Below are 15,369 nucleotides of genomic sequence, written 5' to 3'. Positions count from 1 at the left end.
AAATTGCACATAACTTTGATTGGTCCACCCTGGCGTGATACACGACATAGCCTACAATAGCACTGGTATTACAAAACATTCAGTGGCACATGCCAGTCAAATACAGATGTGCCTGAAACTGACAAAAATGTTTTTAGATATTATATAAAAGCCCTCCTCTCCTGGGGTCCCTGAGCTGGTGTAATGCATCCTAATTTCTTAACTGACACTAGGCTGGCCCAATCACATCTTTAAACACCCTCCCCTTTTGGGCTGCGAGCGTGCAGTGTCGGTGTGCATCTGTCAAAATAGTCATGATGGGGAAGAAACGTAAGGGAAGCGAAGAAGAAGTGCGCGAAAAAGAGAAACAGGCAAAACGTGTAAAAATAACCGATGTGTTTTCTGCAGCAGCAGCAGGACCCGGACCCGGCACGCACAGTGAGGAGGATAAGGAGAGGAAGAGAGACGAGTGAGTGTTTAGAGCCTGGGCTAAAAACACTAAGGCTATATGAGTGTAGCAACAAATAACCCCTTGTGGTGGACAAACTAGCTGTTTGCAATATTATGGTGATAACACTGAAATAATAATAATAATTGCACGCTTTGCTGTATGACTGCGTCAGTTTTGCCTTGATACAAGAGCGCGGGTGTAACGTTAGTTTGCTAGTAACGTCTCAGTGTTACCCTCTCAGAACAGTTTACACGTTGTGCACTTTGAAATTAATTTTTGATATGTTTTAGCTTACCTCAAGGCCATCCAAGATGTAGGTGTCTTTGTTTCCGCAGTAGTTTCAATTTTGATATTTTTAGGTCAAACCGTTCTTGTCTGTCAGTCATATAATGCAGGTCTATGGTCACTGGCTCAAAACACAAGCACAGAGTCCAAATTAAAACAATTCCCCATCGTCCAAATGAAACAATTCCCCATCATAAGTACACATTGATGGCCTAAGACACGAAACGAGCGGTTTGTGTGAGAAAACGAACAGTATTTATATCGTTGTTATCTCTTGAAAACAGCACACGTCCAAATGATCTGACGGCGCGGGCGGGTATAGATATATACATAGATGTCGCCTTGGCTACTGCAGTTCATTGGAACGAAACCGTAGCCAAGGCGACATCTATTTATATATCTATACCCGCCCGCGCCGTCAGATCATTTGGACGTGTGCTGTTTTCAAGAGATAACAACGATATAAATACTGTTCGTTTTCTCACACAAACCGCTCGTTTCGTGTCTTAGGCCATCAATGTGTACTTATGATGGGGAATTGTTTCATTTGGACGTGGGGAATTGTTTTAATTTGGACTCTGTGCTTGTATTTTGAGCCAGTGACCATCGACCTGCATTATATGACTGACAGACAAGAACGGTTTGACCTAAAAATATCAAAATTGAAACTACTGCGGAAACAAAGACACCTACATCTTGGATGCCCTTGAGGTAAGCTAAAACATATCAAAAATTAATTTCAAAGTGAACTATCCCTTTAAGACAATTATCAGATATGTTATGTCTTTTTAAATGCGTCTCTAATACGTTGTCTTATTGAAATTGAGAACATTATTTTGTTAACCATTCATCAACAGCGAGTCAGCTGGCACAGTATTTTTGTTTTGTTCATTTATTATAGGCTGTAGGGTGGTGAATACTGTATTTTGGGACCTGACAAAAATGTGTTTGTGAGGAAGCCTGAGTAGGTATTTATGGACAATATACATAGGCTACTGAAATTAAATTTACATCCAGACTTTATTTGTTTAACAACTTTTTGTCCATTTCATATGGTATTATGCCGATGCAGCTTATAGCTTGTTTTAGAATTCATCATTGTTTCATTGTATTAATAAATATTTTTTGGAAGTATTTAATGTGTCAACTCTCACTCATACAGTAAGTTACACTACTCATTAAATGGCTTAGTGGTTTTGAGGAGTAAGAGTTGGTATTCAAGGGCGTGTAGAGATGTGTGGTGTTTATGATCATAGTCGGCCAGCTGGTTCAAAATGCCAGAGCCGTTTTTTGTCCCAGTCCAGCCCTGGTCCTCGGTTCATTGAGCTGTTATCTTAAATTTACCATCATTACGAAATATCCGCTTCAGCCGCCTCAACCGAGTCAGAACCATGAACGATTCATTTGCGAACGATTCAGGGATAGTTCACCCAAAAATGAAAATGCTGTCCTCATTTACTCACCCTCATGTTGTTCCAAACCTGTATGACTTTCTTTATTCTGCTGAACACAAAAGAAGATATTTTGAAGAAAGTCGGTAACCAAACGACTGATGGACCCCATTGACTTTCATAGTAGGAAAAAAAAAATACTATGGAAGTCAGTGGGGACCAGCAACTGTTTAATTACCAACCTTCTTTAAAATATCTTCTTTTGTGTTCAGCAGAAGAAAGGAAATCATACAGGTTTGGAACAACATGAGGGTGAGTAAATGAGGACAGCAGCATTTTCATTTTTGGGTGAACTATCCCTTTAAAAAGATCCGAGTCATCCGACCCAAAAGATCCGAATCGTGTGGAAGTAAGGCAACATTCTAGATGTAAACACCAAGGAGGAAGAAGACTATAAGATCCGGTTCGAAGTGAAACTACGGACACCGTTAATGCCCTATATTCGGACGGTAATTGTTTCTCATGTCTGTAAAAAATAAATGTGCATGGCACCTTAGTGATAAACGGATGGCGATTTATTGACAGTGGAGGAGCGAGTGTTGTAACGTTAATCCCACGAACGCGCTGCTCACGCGTGGTCAGTCGCATTGTTCGCTGTAAATAAAATGTAATATGTAATACGAATAAATTCGTATTTAATTTAATAATAGGAAAATAATGTTCTGTTTATTATTTAAATCTCATTTTTAAAAATAGGAAAAAGCGTATATCGCTATATTTGAAATTGTTGTCTGTCTTACATTTCATCTTAAAGGGATGTTATTTTCAAAATATGTAATCAGCGGAAACAACTATTGCAGCCTCTTATTTACATGAGGTAAAAATAAAGCTGCTTGGTTTGTATTTTTGCTGCCAAAATAACGCCCCATTTCAAATGGCCCCATTTTTGTTTTAGTTTTTTTTTTCTTATTATTTTTGTTTGCTGAGGTGGAGTGGTGATGAAATATTCTTGTAAATACTTTCCAGCATTTCAGTAATAAAATATTTTTTTAAATGCATGCACGCCTACTAAAGTGAAACGAGCGGTGATCAAAAAGGATTTAAATAGTGAATTTTGAAGTGATCTCTTCTTGTAAACTCAGAGATAAATTCGGACGGCAATTAAATTACCATAACCTGTTTTTTTGCAATAAACCAGTAAGTAATTCGGCCGGGGATTTTTACCCGGGTGGTGGGAGGAAAACGTTGAAATTCTGGATTCGGATTGCAATAAAACCACCTACTAACCCCTGTAACTTAGATGTTGAAAATCCCTTACGACCCCATGAGAAACAATTAGCAGCTATACCGTCCAAATAGGGCTGATAATGAACTTTTTAAACCACTGAGTCAATAAAATAAGATAATTATTAATGATGATATTTAAGAGAAATTATACATTATTAACCTCTGCCTCCTCTGAACAACGTCCACCCACCACGATCAACCTGTTTCACGTCGATAGTCATTCTACCCGCTGATATTTTTTTACGACAAGATCAGTCGATTTAATAAACAAAAGTAAATGTTCTCTTCCGCATTATTTAGATGGACCTTAGTGTTTCTTAGAAGACAACAGACACTTGGATTAAACAAAACTCGGTAAACAGTTACTCCTGGTTTGTTTTGTGTTGGTTTACCTACAGTAACGTTATATCTCAGATTATGGGGAAGCGCGCGCTAGTCACATGTTTAATGGAAAAACCTTGTTATATGAAACATGATTGCGTAATAACTATCCAAAGTTCCTCCGACAGATAAACTGACTCCTCTTACAGATACCGAGAGCTCGCGACTGCATCAGACAGCTTTAAAGAAACTCACACGAACGTTTGCAGCCACTTCACTACAGGTAAGTCCTCAGTCATTCATGTACTAATCTAATTGGTCATTTGGCTGACATGTTTATCCTAAGTGTCCACCAGTACTTTTATGAAGTTTCTTGCTCAAGGGCACAAAGGCATGTGGGTTTTGAATGTACAACTTTTACCAGCCTGGACAATCAGGATACACCAGCAATTGTTGTTAAACTAAATTACTTTTGTTCTCATATCTTTGTGCAGAAGTCAGCATGAAGAAATTGCTTGTGGACGTGGACTGTGGTGTGGATGATGCTCAGGCTCTCATGATGGCTTTGGCAGTGCCGGACGTACAGATCCTGGGCGTCACCTGCGTTCACGGCAACACTTCATTAGAAAACGTCTGCAAGAATGTCTTGCGTGTCCTGAAAGTGTGTGAGCATCTGGAGGTGAGATATGCTTGGAAAGTGGTGTGGTAGATTTTTCTTCTTTCGCACCTGACTGATAATCGTTTGCACCTTGGAACCTATTTCAGGGAGTGCGTTCATGAGATACCAAGCACTGCTTTGTGCGGATGGGCGGCCGGAGTGCGTTGAGGGTTTTCTGTTTGAACGGTGTTGTGTTAGCGGCCCCTAAGTTAATAACTGACTGATTCACTTCCGTTGTGAAGATCATTAATCAAAACTAACTTTAGCTGGACAATAACTTTATCCTAGAGCTGCTGTAAAGCCAAAACATTATCTGTTACTGTAACTTCCTATTATCACTCTAAAGCTGCTTTAAAACAATTCATATTGTTAAAAGCACTATATAAATGAAGGTGACTTGACTTGACTTAAATTTACCCGGGGCATCTCCAATCGACACCCAATAATCGTTATACTCTAGCTCTGCGTCTACAGTCGACAACTAGCTTCGAGTTCGGATGACGTCTCATCCCTTTCCCCATAACACTATCAAAGTGTCAAGTAAGCTTCACTAACTATCTGTCACGGATTGGTAAAATAGTGAAGCGAGGATTCATGTGCAGGAAACTCAGGATCTTTATTAAACAAACCAAAACTCCCTGTGGGGGAAAACAAGACAGGCAAATGGCATCAAACAAGAAACACGAGGGAACACAGACAACAAACCAGCACAGGACTGCAAACACAGGGAGACTAAATAGGAAGCAAACAAAAGAGGGTAACGAGAAAGGCAGGTGGGGAAAATGAATCAATAATCAGGTAACAAGATGGGAGGGGCTAGACAATTGACAGGAGAGCACATGGCACAAGGATAAACATGACAAGCCATGTGCTCACAACAAACCAGACTATACCCAACGCATGACAGACCGGGAATGCCAGAGCTCTGTCACCAACCCAAGATGTAACCCAAACAGAAGTGACAGAACTCCGACACTATCTTGGTGCGCAGCATTAATCAGACAGACTCCAGACAATGCCTTTGAATATGCTTTAATCACGACCGGAGGATCTCAGACAAATTTCAGAGAGAATCTCACCAGCCAAAAGAATACAACGGTTTTTATAGAATAGGAGCATGGCAAAAATGACATGAAACATTACATAATTTCCCTACAAGTTGATTGGTTCTTCATATGCAAACCCTTCTGTTTCTATGTAGAAGCAAACTTAGATCTCAAATCATTAAAAAAATGGAAACGAAATTCAGTTGATTACACAGTATGTCATGAGACTATTCTATCTAGACTGATATATTTTTGATTTTGTCTAGCTCAGAATCTTCGACACAGGAACCTTGTTAGGCCTAAAGAAGAAGTAAGATTAGATGTTAGAATTATTATTAGTTTAAAATGCAGTTTACTATTTTAATTATTAAAAAAATCCATCATAGTGGTCAGTACATACCACAACGAGATATACATTTTTACTTTTAAGTATTGTGCAGTGATTTCATCATATGACCTGGACCAAGTATTGAAGTCGGCAGTAAACGGAAGTCACGATAGTCTTGTCTTCGTTATTGTGATGTATATCGGAGCAGGGTTGCCTAATGGCCAATCAAAAATAGCTCAAAAGTAGCCCATTGACCGTATTCCAAATACAAAAAATATGCCTCTCCCATATCTAAATTATTTTTCAGTCACTGTTATGCAAATATGAAAACCACTTGATTATATCGTAATTATCATGAACACAGCTTATCCAGCACAGTTTTATCATTGGTAGAACATAAAATATTTCAATACAAGCAATTCAGTCAAATATTATTTATGCAATGTCAAACCTGTGACTCAAGGGGGGGGGGATTAACCCATGGCAAGAGTTTAAAATTAACCCAGTTTCACGGGAAAAATCATTTGCGGACTCAGCAACTCTGTATCCGAGTGAAATGGTTACTTGAACAAGAAAAAATTAAGGGCGGGATTTTGTCCAGCGGTAATGGGGGTTATGCGCAACAAACTTGCGTATTCTGAAAATCAGGTCTCATCGGTTCCGGTTCAGGTCTCTTGTATGTGCTTCCTGCTTTGTTAAAGGGTTAATTCACCTAAAAATTAAGAAAATGTCATGTCGGTTTCAGACCCGTTAGACTTTTGTTCGTCTTCGGAACACAAATGAAGATCTTTTTGATCAAATCTGAAAGCTTTCTGTCCCTCCTAGACAACTACACAGCTACCACTTTGACGCTTCAAAAAGTTCAAAAAGAGATTAATAAGAACCTAATCCATATGAATTGAGCGGTTTAGTCTTAAAGGTTTGGAACGACATGAGGGTAAGTAAATGATGACAGAATATTTGGGTGAACTATCCCTTTAAATATAGAGCCGTTTTACTCTACATACCTTTAAAGGAGCGAGCAAAGACGAGCATAACCAATGCTCTTCACATATGCAGGTTGATATCTAAAAGTTGTTGTATTTTTCTCACTAACATTTAGATATTTAAATCAAATATAATGGCAACAGTAAAAATAACTAGCTAGGTTAGCTGATTGCATTAAAAGTCCATAGATTTCGCCATCAGTTCGTAATGCTGTTAACACTTTCTACAACAAGCAGAAGCAATGAGACCCGTTTTCCTGTTTGTTCGTGTGTCGTTCGGCAAAAAGCCTATTGATTGGATGGTTGAATGGTTTTGCTATTGTTCTGATGTGAGTGACAGGTTGTCCCCCCCCCTCACGCCAGTAAACACGTCATCAGAGAAGAGAAGAGATGTTGTTGTAAGCGGGAGGAGAAGATATTTTGATTTAAGATTACGAGGGTACGTGAATTTGAAAAAATAATGGCATGCACGGATTAATTATTTATAAAAATGCTGCAATATTCCATAAAAAAGGTCAATTTTTATTTCATGGATTTGCAATGAAGTCAATTGGCAAATTTTTGATTGCTTACTGGCTTTGAAATTACAATACTAGCTCCTTTTTGTCAGTTATTTATTTAGTAAATATTTGATGTCATGCTTCCTGATGCAGAGGTTTTTCAAAGAGCTTATATTTTGACCCATTAGTATGTCCTACAAGTATTGTGCAATGTTTGCATAACTGTGACAAACTGCAAAAATTGGTGAACCATTCTGCTCCGCACTAACAAAGGGACTCATGAACAACCAGCTCAAAAGAAAAAAAAATTGTGGATCATCTAGGTAATGACACAGCATTAAGAATCAAGCATATGTGAACTTTTGAACTGGTTTATTTATTTATTTTAATTCAGCTATTATTTTGTCTGATGCACTGTAACGACCCTTCACTGTTTTTAAAAGTCTAGGGAATTAGCTATAATTAGAATAGAAATATGTTATATCTAGGTGTGGTCAAGGTATATATATATATATATATATATATATACTGGATTTCTGTATGTTCAGAAATATATTCTGTAATAATTCTAGCTGTTTGCATAGATATTTTGAGCTCAAATAACTGAGTAACTTTTCTTACTGCGCACAGTAATGTATTTGTTATCCAGCACATGACAGCCATTTACAGCATAATCAGAAAACCTGATTGTGTCTCTGAATTGTTAGATTCCTGTATTTCGTGGAGCGACTAGAGCGCTCTTGGAGCAAACCGTCAGTGCTGGACATTTTCATGGCAAAGATGGACTCGGGGACGCCCCAGACCCCCATGCTCCTGGTCTGGAACTGGTCCAGAAAGAGGGCGCCGTGTCCGCCATGATCCGAATAGTCGATGAGAATCGTGGAGAGGTATATATGATTCTACAGTAGCAAATATTTGATTAATGGAAATAAGTTTTTTACCATGTGTTGTTCCTGCTTCTCTAAGGTGTCTTTAGTGGCCACGGCTCCGCTGACGAATGTGGCTTTGGCGGTGAAACTGGACCCCTCCTTTCCCAAGAAACTCAAAGGCCTTTACATTATGGGTGGCAATACAGACTGTGAGTCCCTAAAACGCACTGTTATATCAGAATAGGATGGGGCAATATATCCAATATTAGAGCTGTTAAGTTTAATGTGACCACTTTGAAGAATTGGTTCAAAGTTAATCTCTAAAAAGATTTACGCTTTTCTAAAAACAAACTTTTACTTGGCAGTGATGTCAGTTTAGCTGCAATGATGGCTTCTCTCAATTAAATAAATCGAAATGGTCACAATTTACCCAAAAATGAATCAAGGCCTTTAAGCCATGTCAACGCACAAATAGAAATCTAGAGATAAACACTACCAGTCAAATGTTTGTAATAATTAAGATTTTTGAATGTTTTTGAACAAGATGTCTCTTATTCTCACCAAGGCTGTGTTTATTTGTTCAAAAAATACAGTAAAAACAGTAATATTGTGAACTATTATTACAATAATTATATTATTAAAATATTAATTTATTCCTGTGATGGCAAAGCTGAATTTTCAGCATCATTATTCCAGTTCAGAAATCATTCTAATATGCTGAATTGGTGCTCGGTTATTAATAATGGTTCTTATTGTTATCAATGTTGAAAACAATTGTGCCTGTTGTGTTCTTAATTCTTCCCAATTTGCTTCCTTAATTTGACCAGTAGTGTATATTTTTTTCAAAGGATGAGTAGTAATTTTATTTTATGCAATATTGCCAAGCCCTAAACCAGAATCATGTGCACCTTAAAGGGATACTCCACTTTTTTTGGAAATAGGCTCATTTTACAACTCCCCCAGAGTTAAACAATTGAGCTTTACCGTTTTCGAATCCATTCAGCCGATCTCCGGGTCTGGCGGTGGTCACTTTTAGCATAGCTTAGCATAGATCATTGAATCGGACAGGACCATTAGCATCTCTCTCAAAAAAACGACCAAAGAGTCTCGATATTTTTCCTATTTAAAACTTGACTCTTCTGTAGTTACATCGTGTACTAAGACCGACGGAAAATGAAAAGTTGCAATTTTCTAGGCTGACATGGCTAGGAACTATACTCTCATTCCTGCGTAATAATCAAGAAACTTTGCTGCCGTACCGCAGGCGTAATGATATGACGCAGCGCCTGAAAATAGTCCCCAGCCCAGTAACTTATTAGCCTAACAGTTAGCCTATTTTCAGACGCTGCGTCATATCATTACGCCTGCTGCACTCATGGTAAGGCAGCAAAGTTTCTTGATTATTACGCAGGAATGAGAGTATAGTTATAGCCATATCAGCCTAGAAAATCGCAACTTTACATTTTCCGTCGGTCTTAGTACACGATGTAACTACAGAAGAGTCAAGTTTTAAATAGGAAAAATATCGAAACTCTGCTACGATGCTAATGGTCTTGTCCGATTCAATGATCTATGCTAAGCTATGCTAAAAGTGGTACCGCCAGACCCGGAGATCGGCTGAATGGATTCGAAAACGGTAAAACTCAACTGTTTAACTCTGGGGGAGTTGTAAAATGAGCCTATTTCCAAAAAAAGCGGAGTATCCCTTTAAATGCAAACATTATAATCAGTCTGATCTGTATTGCTGGTCTTCCATATTAACATGTTTCATGCAGGTTAGAAAAATAACGGCTGCTTCTCTTTAGCTCGTGGGAACACCACTGTGTGTGGAGAGTACAACTTTGCAGCTGATCCTGAAGCAGCTTATATTGTCCTGAATGAATTCATTTGCCCAACTTACATTGCAACCTGGGAGTTCACCTGTCACAGTAAATTACCCTGGGTGAGATCCTCATGTCTTAAAAAAACAACCTAAATAGATGATTGTGTATAATGTAAATACAACTGTTGGTGTTTTCTTGTATACACAGCATCTGTGTCATATAATATTCGCGCATGTGTGTGTTTCAGGAGTTCTGTGACGGCTGGCTGGCCCAGGACACAGATAAGGCTCGCTTTATGAAGCAGATCTTTAAGCACAGCATGAAGTCCAGCCACAGCGAGAGGATTGAGAAGGAGCTGGTGGCGGGGCAGGGATTCATCTCCTGTGACTCTTATGCCATGGCAGCGGCCATAGACGACAAATATATTGTTGAAACCGAACACAGAGCGGTCACTGTGGAGCTGGCGGGGAACCACTGCCGGGGAATGATGGTTGTAGATCACCTCGACCTTCTGAAGAAGACTCACAAAGTCCACATCTTGAAGAAGGTGGATTTGGAGAGGTTTAAAGTGCTCATGATGAATGCTTTGAAATAAATGAAGAGTTCAGATGCAAAAGCCTCTAAGTGCCATCTGAAATTTTCTTCTAGAATGATCATTTTTATCAAGCTCGTATATTTAAGTTCAGTAATTTCACTTAAATGGCAATGAAAATTACCTATGAATTGTCATTTAAGTGAAATTACTGAACTTAAATATACAAGCTTGATAAAAATTATCATTCTAGAAGAAAATTTCAGATGGCACTTAGAGGCTTTTGCATCTGATCTCTTCAAATGTTCGTTTGTAGCCGTGTCCATAATTGGATGATGTTATTACTAGATTATTCTAGCAACAACTTTGTCGACAATTGTTTGATACTGGCTACATTCCCTCATCAATGTCACACATTTAATTAAATCTTTTTTTTACTCAAATCATTAAAACATTTGTCACACAGTAAATTGGTTTGGATGACGTACACCTGTTTAATGGGATATACATTTTGATAAACTACTATTGAATATTGTTCTCGTTTGTGGATGCAGTGATTAAATGAGAAATCGTTTAGAACTGGAAAGACATTTTATTCGATGAATTCTGATGTTGGTGCGCTCATGAGCATCATGATTGAAGGATAACTATTTTCCACAAGAAAAATGTGCTTAAAAAGCAGAATATTTACAAGAAAGCTTTTTCTTATGTCTTGGCATCTTCATACAAAACACAGTGTTATTCAGTCTCCCTTTCTGCCTCTGAATCGAGATCGGGTGTCCAGCTGTAATAAAAAGAAAAACACATCTTACCGTGTACACTTGGCCATAGTTTAACTGGAATAGACCAGAGCTATTAAACAAAAAGAAATCAAATATGTCTGAATGCAGTGGCACACAGTAATCTAAACCACATTATTGTGGTAGCACCACATAGGGTTATTTTAATTACAGTACATGCACTTACAGATAAGGAAGTATCTGGGTAATATAAGGTAACTACATGGGTTAGGTTCAGGGTTAGTACCTACCTATTACCCAGTTATTGTAATTACTATTAAAAAAAAATACATAGTATGTATATGCAGAAAAGGACTAAGATAAAGTACTCCCAAAATGTTAATTGAAACAAAATAAATCTAAAACAACTTGAACTTGTGTTACTTTGGCAACTACCTGAAATAAAATAAGTTTAATTCATTATTTCATTTAATAATTATAATAGTATCTCAAAGATACTAAAATAATCTGTACCACAGTACAAATGCTAATAACATGGTACAGAAAGATTAACACATTTGTGTGTAATGGTATTTCCAAGGCGGCTGCAGTTTAAAAGTTTATACTTCAACAATGAATTGGTGTAGAAACATTATTATATCATTCAAAATTTCTGTTTTTATTTGAGTGTTGATGATTAAATCTAAAAAATAAAAAAGCCAAATAGCAATTGAAATTAAAAGCGATCCAATCTGTTGTTATATGTATCATTTCATATTATAGTAATGTACCAACTGACAGGATTCCCTGTATAGGCTAGTTTACAGCATTAGTTTTCATTAACTCTGAGTCTGATTTCATTAAGAAAAATGTGCATGTACTATATATATATATTCAAACGCATCAAATCGAATCAAGAGCTTATGAATCAGAAAATGAAATTGATTCGTGAAATCTGTGTCGATACCCAGCCCCAAAAGACTCAAAGAACTTTTTCTCCAAGCAGTTCAGAAAAGGAAATTGGAAACTGACCATGGATCTCTTGCACTCAAAGAAAGCCACCTGCAAGCCTTTGCAATGTCCTTCCTTCAGACACTCACTGGGCTTCTTACCTTCCTGTGGACACAACAGAGACCAGCACACACTTAGACACAGCTGGGGGGAAATAACATCAGTTTACGTTCTGCCAGTGAGCTTTAGGTATTGTAGGTCTTCCTACTGACTGCACTTTTTTATTAACAGTAACTTTTGAACTTGGTGTACACCACACCAGACATCAGAATGTTCTGAATGAATCAAAAACAAACGCCTAGTATGTCATTCAGTGGCCCCAGATAGCAAACGTGCGTCTGTTAAAGACCACTTAATTTGGAAAGCATCTGCTGTTTACTGACAGATAGACGTCTTTAAGATGTCAGTTTTACATACATTCTAAAGCACATATTAACCCTTTCATGCATGAATTTTATGATAACCTCAGTCAGGATTTTCTGTCCTATGTGTTTGTATTGCTCTTAGGGCATGAAAAACAAGATTTGAAATGTTTTTTTTTGTTGTTTGTTTTTTACACAAGTGGACATTTTCAAAAGTCCACTTGAGTGGACAGTATGCGTTTATGGTTAAAATTTAAGAGATACTGTATTAAACATAATACAAAGCAATATTGTGTGTATTATAACTTAACCAATCAATAAAATTATATAAAACCATGTGAAAACTATAAAAATATGTACAAAAAATATAAATGCGAAATATTGCAAAGGCAATTGAACTTCATACAAGTTGAACTTCGCGTATCTTTGATATCAGAACATGAGGACGTGATTCCATCAGAGATCTCTACAGCCTGTCAAGGTACAACTGTGGAAACCCAACTCAGATGCTCCCCCAATTGTTCCGATTATGTTCAAGATGGACACATTTCCAACATAGCTCTCCTTTGAGAAAACTTAGCGATCGTGTGTTTTCAATCTCATCTGAAATGAGCAGTGTTTTGGGTAACGCATTACAAGCAACATGCATAATGCAATCAGATTACTTTTTTGATGTTACAAGTAATGTGTTACAAGTAACATGCATTATGTAATCAGATTACTTTTTGATTTAACGGAGTAAAGTAACGCATTACAAGTAACGTGCATTACATAAACATTACTTTTTGATCTAACAAGAAATGCATTTAAAGTAACATGCATTAGGTAATCAGATTACTTTTTGATGTTACGAGTAAGGTAATGCATTAAAAGTAATGTGCATTACGTAATCAGATTACGTTTTTGATGTAACGAGGAAAGTAATGCATTACAAGGCACACACATTGTATAATCATATTACTTTTTTTATGTTAATGCATATTACATTCTAATAACACAAATATATTTATTTATTTATAGTAAACAAAAAAAAATTACTGCAGAAAAAAATCAACACACAACGGCTTGCCCACTGGTGGCAATGTATAGGATGATGCACCAGGGTCCACTGTAGAGTTGATGTGCAACTATGCTATCAAAACCCATGCAAAAAAAAAAAAAAAACTTTTTGATTTACGGTCCACTGTAGTGACCTCTATGCATGAAAGGGTTAAAGACATTTTCTAAACTTATATTTGACATCTGACAGAAAACGTCCTGAAAGACTTAGGCCTATTGCAGATGAGCAAACACTGAAAAATACGTCTTCCAGATGTAAACACGCACATCAAATAGACGACTGCGTGATGTACGTGTATTGTCAATTTGTCATTAAAAAAAAACATTCGCTCAAACCAAAGTAATTGAATTATTTAGCCCATTATGTTTATGTAATTGTGGTATTGTAAAACTACTATAGTATCCATGTTTTAAATTGTGAGTTTTATATATCACCCAATATAACAGGAATGATCCATATCATGAGCAAAAGGAATACAATCATGATAGATCAGTGTTGTGATATTACCTTCACCACACAGTCATGCTGAAGGAGACAGGCTTTGAAGTCCTCTCTTACTCCAGCGCAGGCGCGGCCATCTTCCTCTTTATCTTCGTAATATTTGGGCATTCTGTTGCGCTTTCATCCAAATGAGTTTAAGCGAAATATGGATTGAGAAATATGGAAAAAAGAGCAAGACAAGCTACTGATAAGTCAAATGTGAGATTATTATGAAAGCGGCCATGTTAAATATGACGTATGTGCGGAAGTGGACCCGAAGTGCGTTGTGGGAATTGAAGTTATTTAATTAAGAATTTGACTGTCCCTGTAGCAGTGCAAAGTATTTACATTGACCAGAAGATGGCGCTAAAATAATGATTTTGTCCTCAAAAATATTTGTACACTTAAAGGGATAGTTCACCCAAAAATAAAAATTCTGTCATATACTCACCCTCAAGTTGTTCCAAACCTGTATGAGTTTCTGTCTCCTGCTGAACACAAAATAAGATATTTTAAAGAATGTTGGTAACTTAGACAGTTGACGGTAGCCATTGACTTCCATAGTATATATATTTTTTTTTTATGGAAGTCAATGGCTACATAGTACATACTACCAACATTCTTTTATATGATTTTGTGTTCAGCAGGAGATAGAAACTCATACAGGTTTGGAACAACTTGAGGGTGAGTAGAATCTTTATTTTTGATAAGATAAGATAAGATATCTTATATGTTATAAGATAAGATATAAAATCTATATCTTTATTTTTTGGGTGAACTATCCCTTTAAACCACACTTAAAGATAGGCTACATGCATTTCATTGCTTTAGTTTAGATTAATGTCAAACCACGTGGCAGTTATTTCAAAGAAATGCGGCACAAGCACACTTAAAGAAAAATGTTTCACAAAATGTCGGCCTATAAGACAAGAGTTTGGACAATTTATTTTTGTCAGATGTTAGTGGAACATTTTTATAGTTAGTCCAGGTGGTTAAGACACAGCAAAAAAATGGCTCACAAAAAGTTATTTCTAGCACACATGTTTGCAGATGCTGCCTGATATTTTTTCTAATGCAATGAACATTCACAGATTTTAAGTATGACTTTGTGAGGCCACTGTGCATGACATTTATTATAATACAATAATTGCATTAAGAAAATAAATATTGTTTAGGCCCTAAAATGGCATAAATCATACACGTTAATGTCACATCACAATCTAGCCTACCTTTTCAAAGCATGAAAATGTCACTCACGGTTGCATGGTAAATAAATGTGTA

At 37.1% G+C, this 15,369-nt stretch overlaps 2 protein-coding genes across 7 annotated transcripts; one reads left to right on the top strand and one right to left on the bottom strand.

Annotated features, from left to right (window-relative positions):
- The first annotated feature begins 249 nt into the window (after positions 1-249).
- Positions 250-11,035, top strand: LOC311298265 (nucleoside hydrolase). 6 transcript variants are annotated; one of them, XM_084421047.1, is made up of 7 exons: positions 250-448; positions 3,903-3,997; positions 4,209-4,393; positions 7,940-8,119; positions 8,199-8,310; positions 9,907-10,043; positions 10,172-11,035. In XM_084421047.1, exons 3-7 carry the CDS (start codon positions 4,217-4,219, stop codon positions 10,517-10,519), a joined length of 954 nt encoding a protein of 317 aa, XP_084277173.1. In that variant the 5' UTR covers positions 250-448; positions 3,903-3,997; positions 4,209-4,216; the 3' UTR covers positions 10,520-11,035. The 6 variants fall into 6 exon arrangements, with proteins under 6 accessions (XP_084277173.1, XP_084277169.1, XP_084277172.1 ...); XM_084421043.1 differs by having other exon boundaries at positions 254-448; positions 3,924-3,997; XM_084421046.1 differs by lacking the exon at positions 250-448 and adding an exon at positions 2,500-2,615 and having other exon boundaries at positions 3,924-3,997.
- On the bottom strand, positions 11,029-14,364 carry coa5 (cytochrome C oxidase assembly factor 5). Its single transcript, XM_084421050.1, has 3 exons — positions 14,116-14,364; positions 12,208-12,291; positions 11,029-11,240 (listed from the first exon to the last, which is right to left on the bottom strand). Exons 1-3 carry the CDS (start codon positions 14,215-14,217, stop codon positions 11,199-11,201), a joined length of 228 nt encoding a protein of 75 aa, XP_084277176.1. The 5' UTR covers positions 14,218-14,364; the 3' UTR covers positions 11,029-11,198.
- Positions 14,365-15,369: the final 1,005 nt, after the last annotated feature.

The sequence above is a fragment of the Rutilus rutilus genome (genome assembly GCF_951802725.1).
Source record: "Rutilus rutilus genome assembly, chromosome: 10".
Lineage (NCBI taxonomy): Eukaryota > Metazoa > Chordata > Actinopteri > Cypriniformes > Leuciscidae > Rutilus > Rutilus rutilus.
This window is presented reverse-complemented; position numbering and strand designations above follow the sequence as displayed.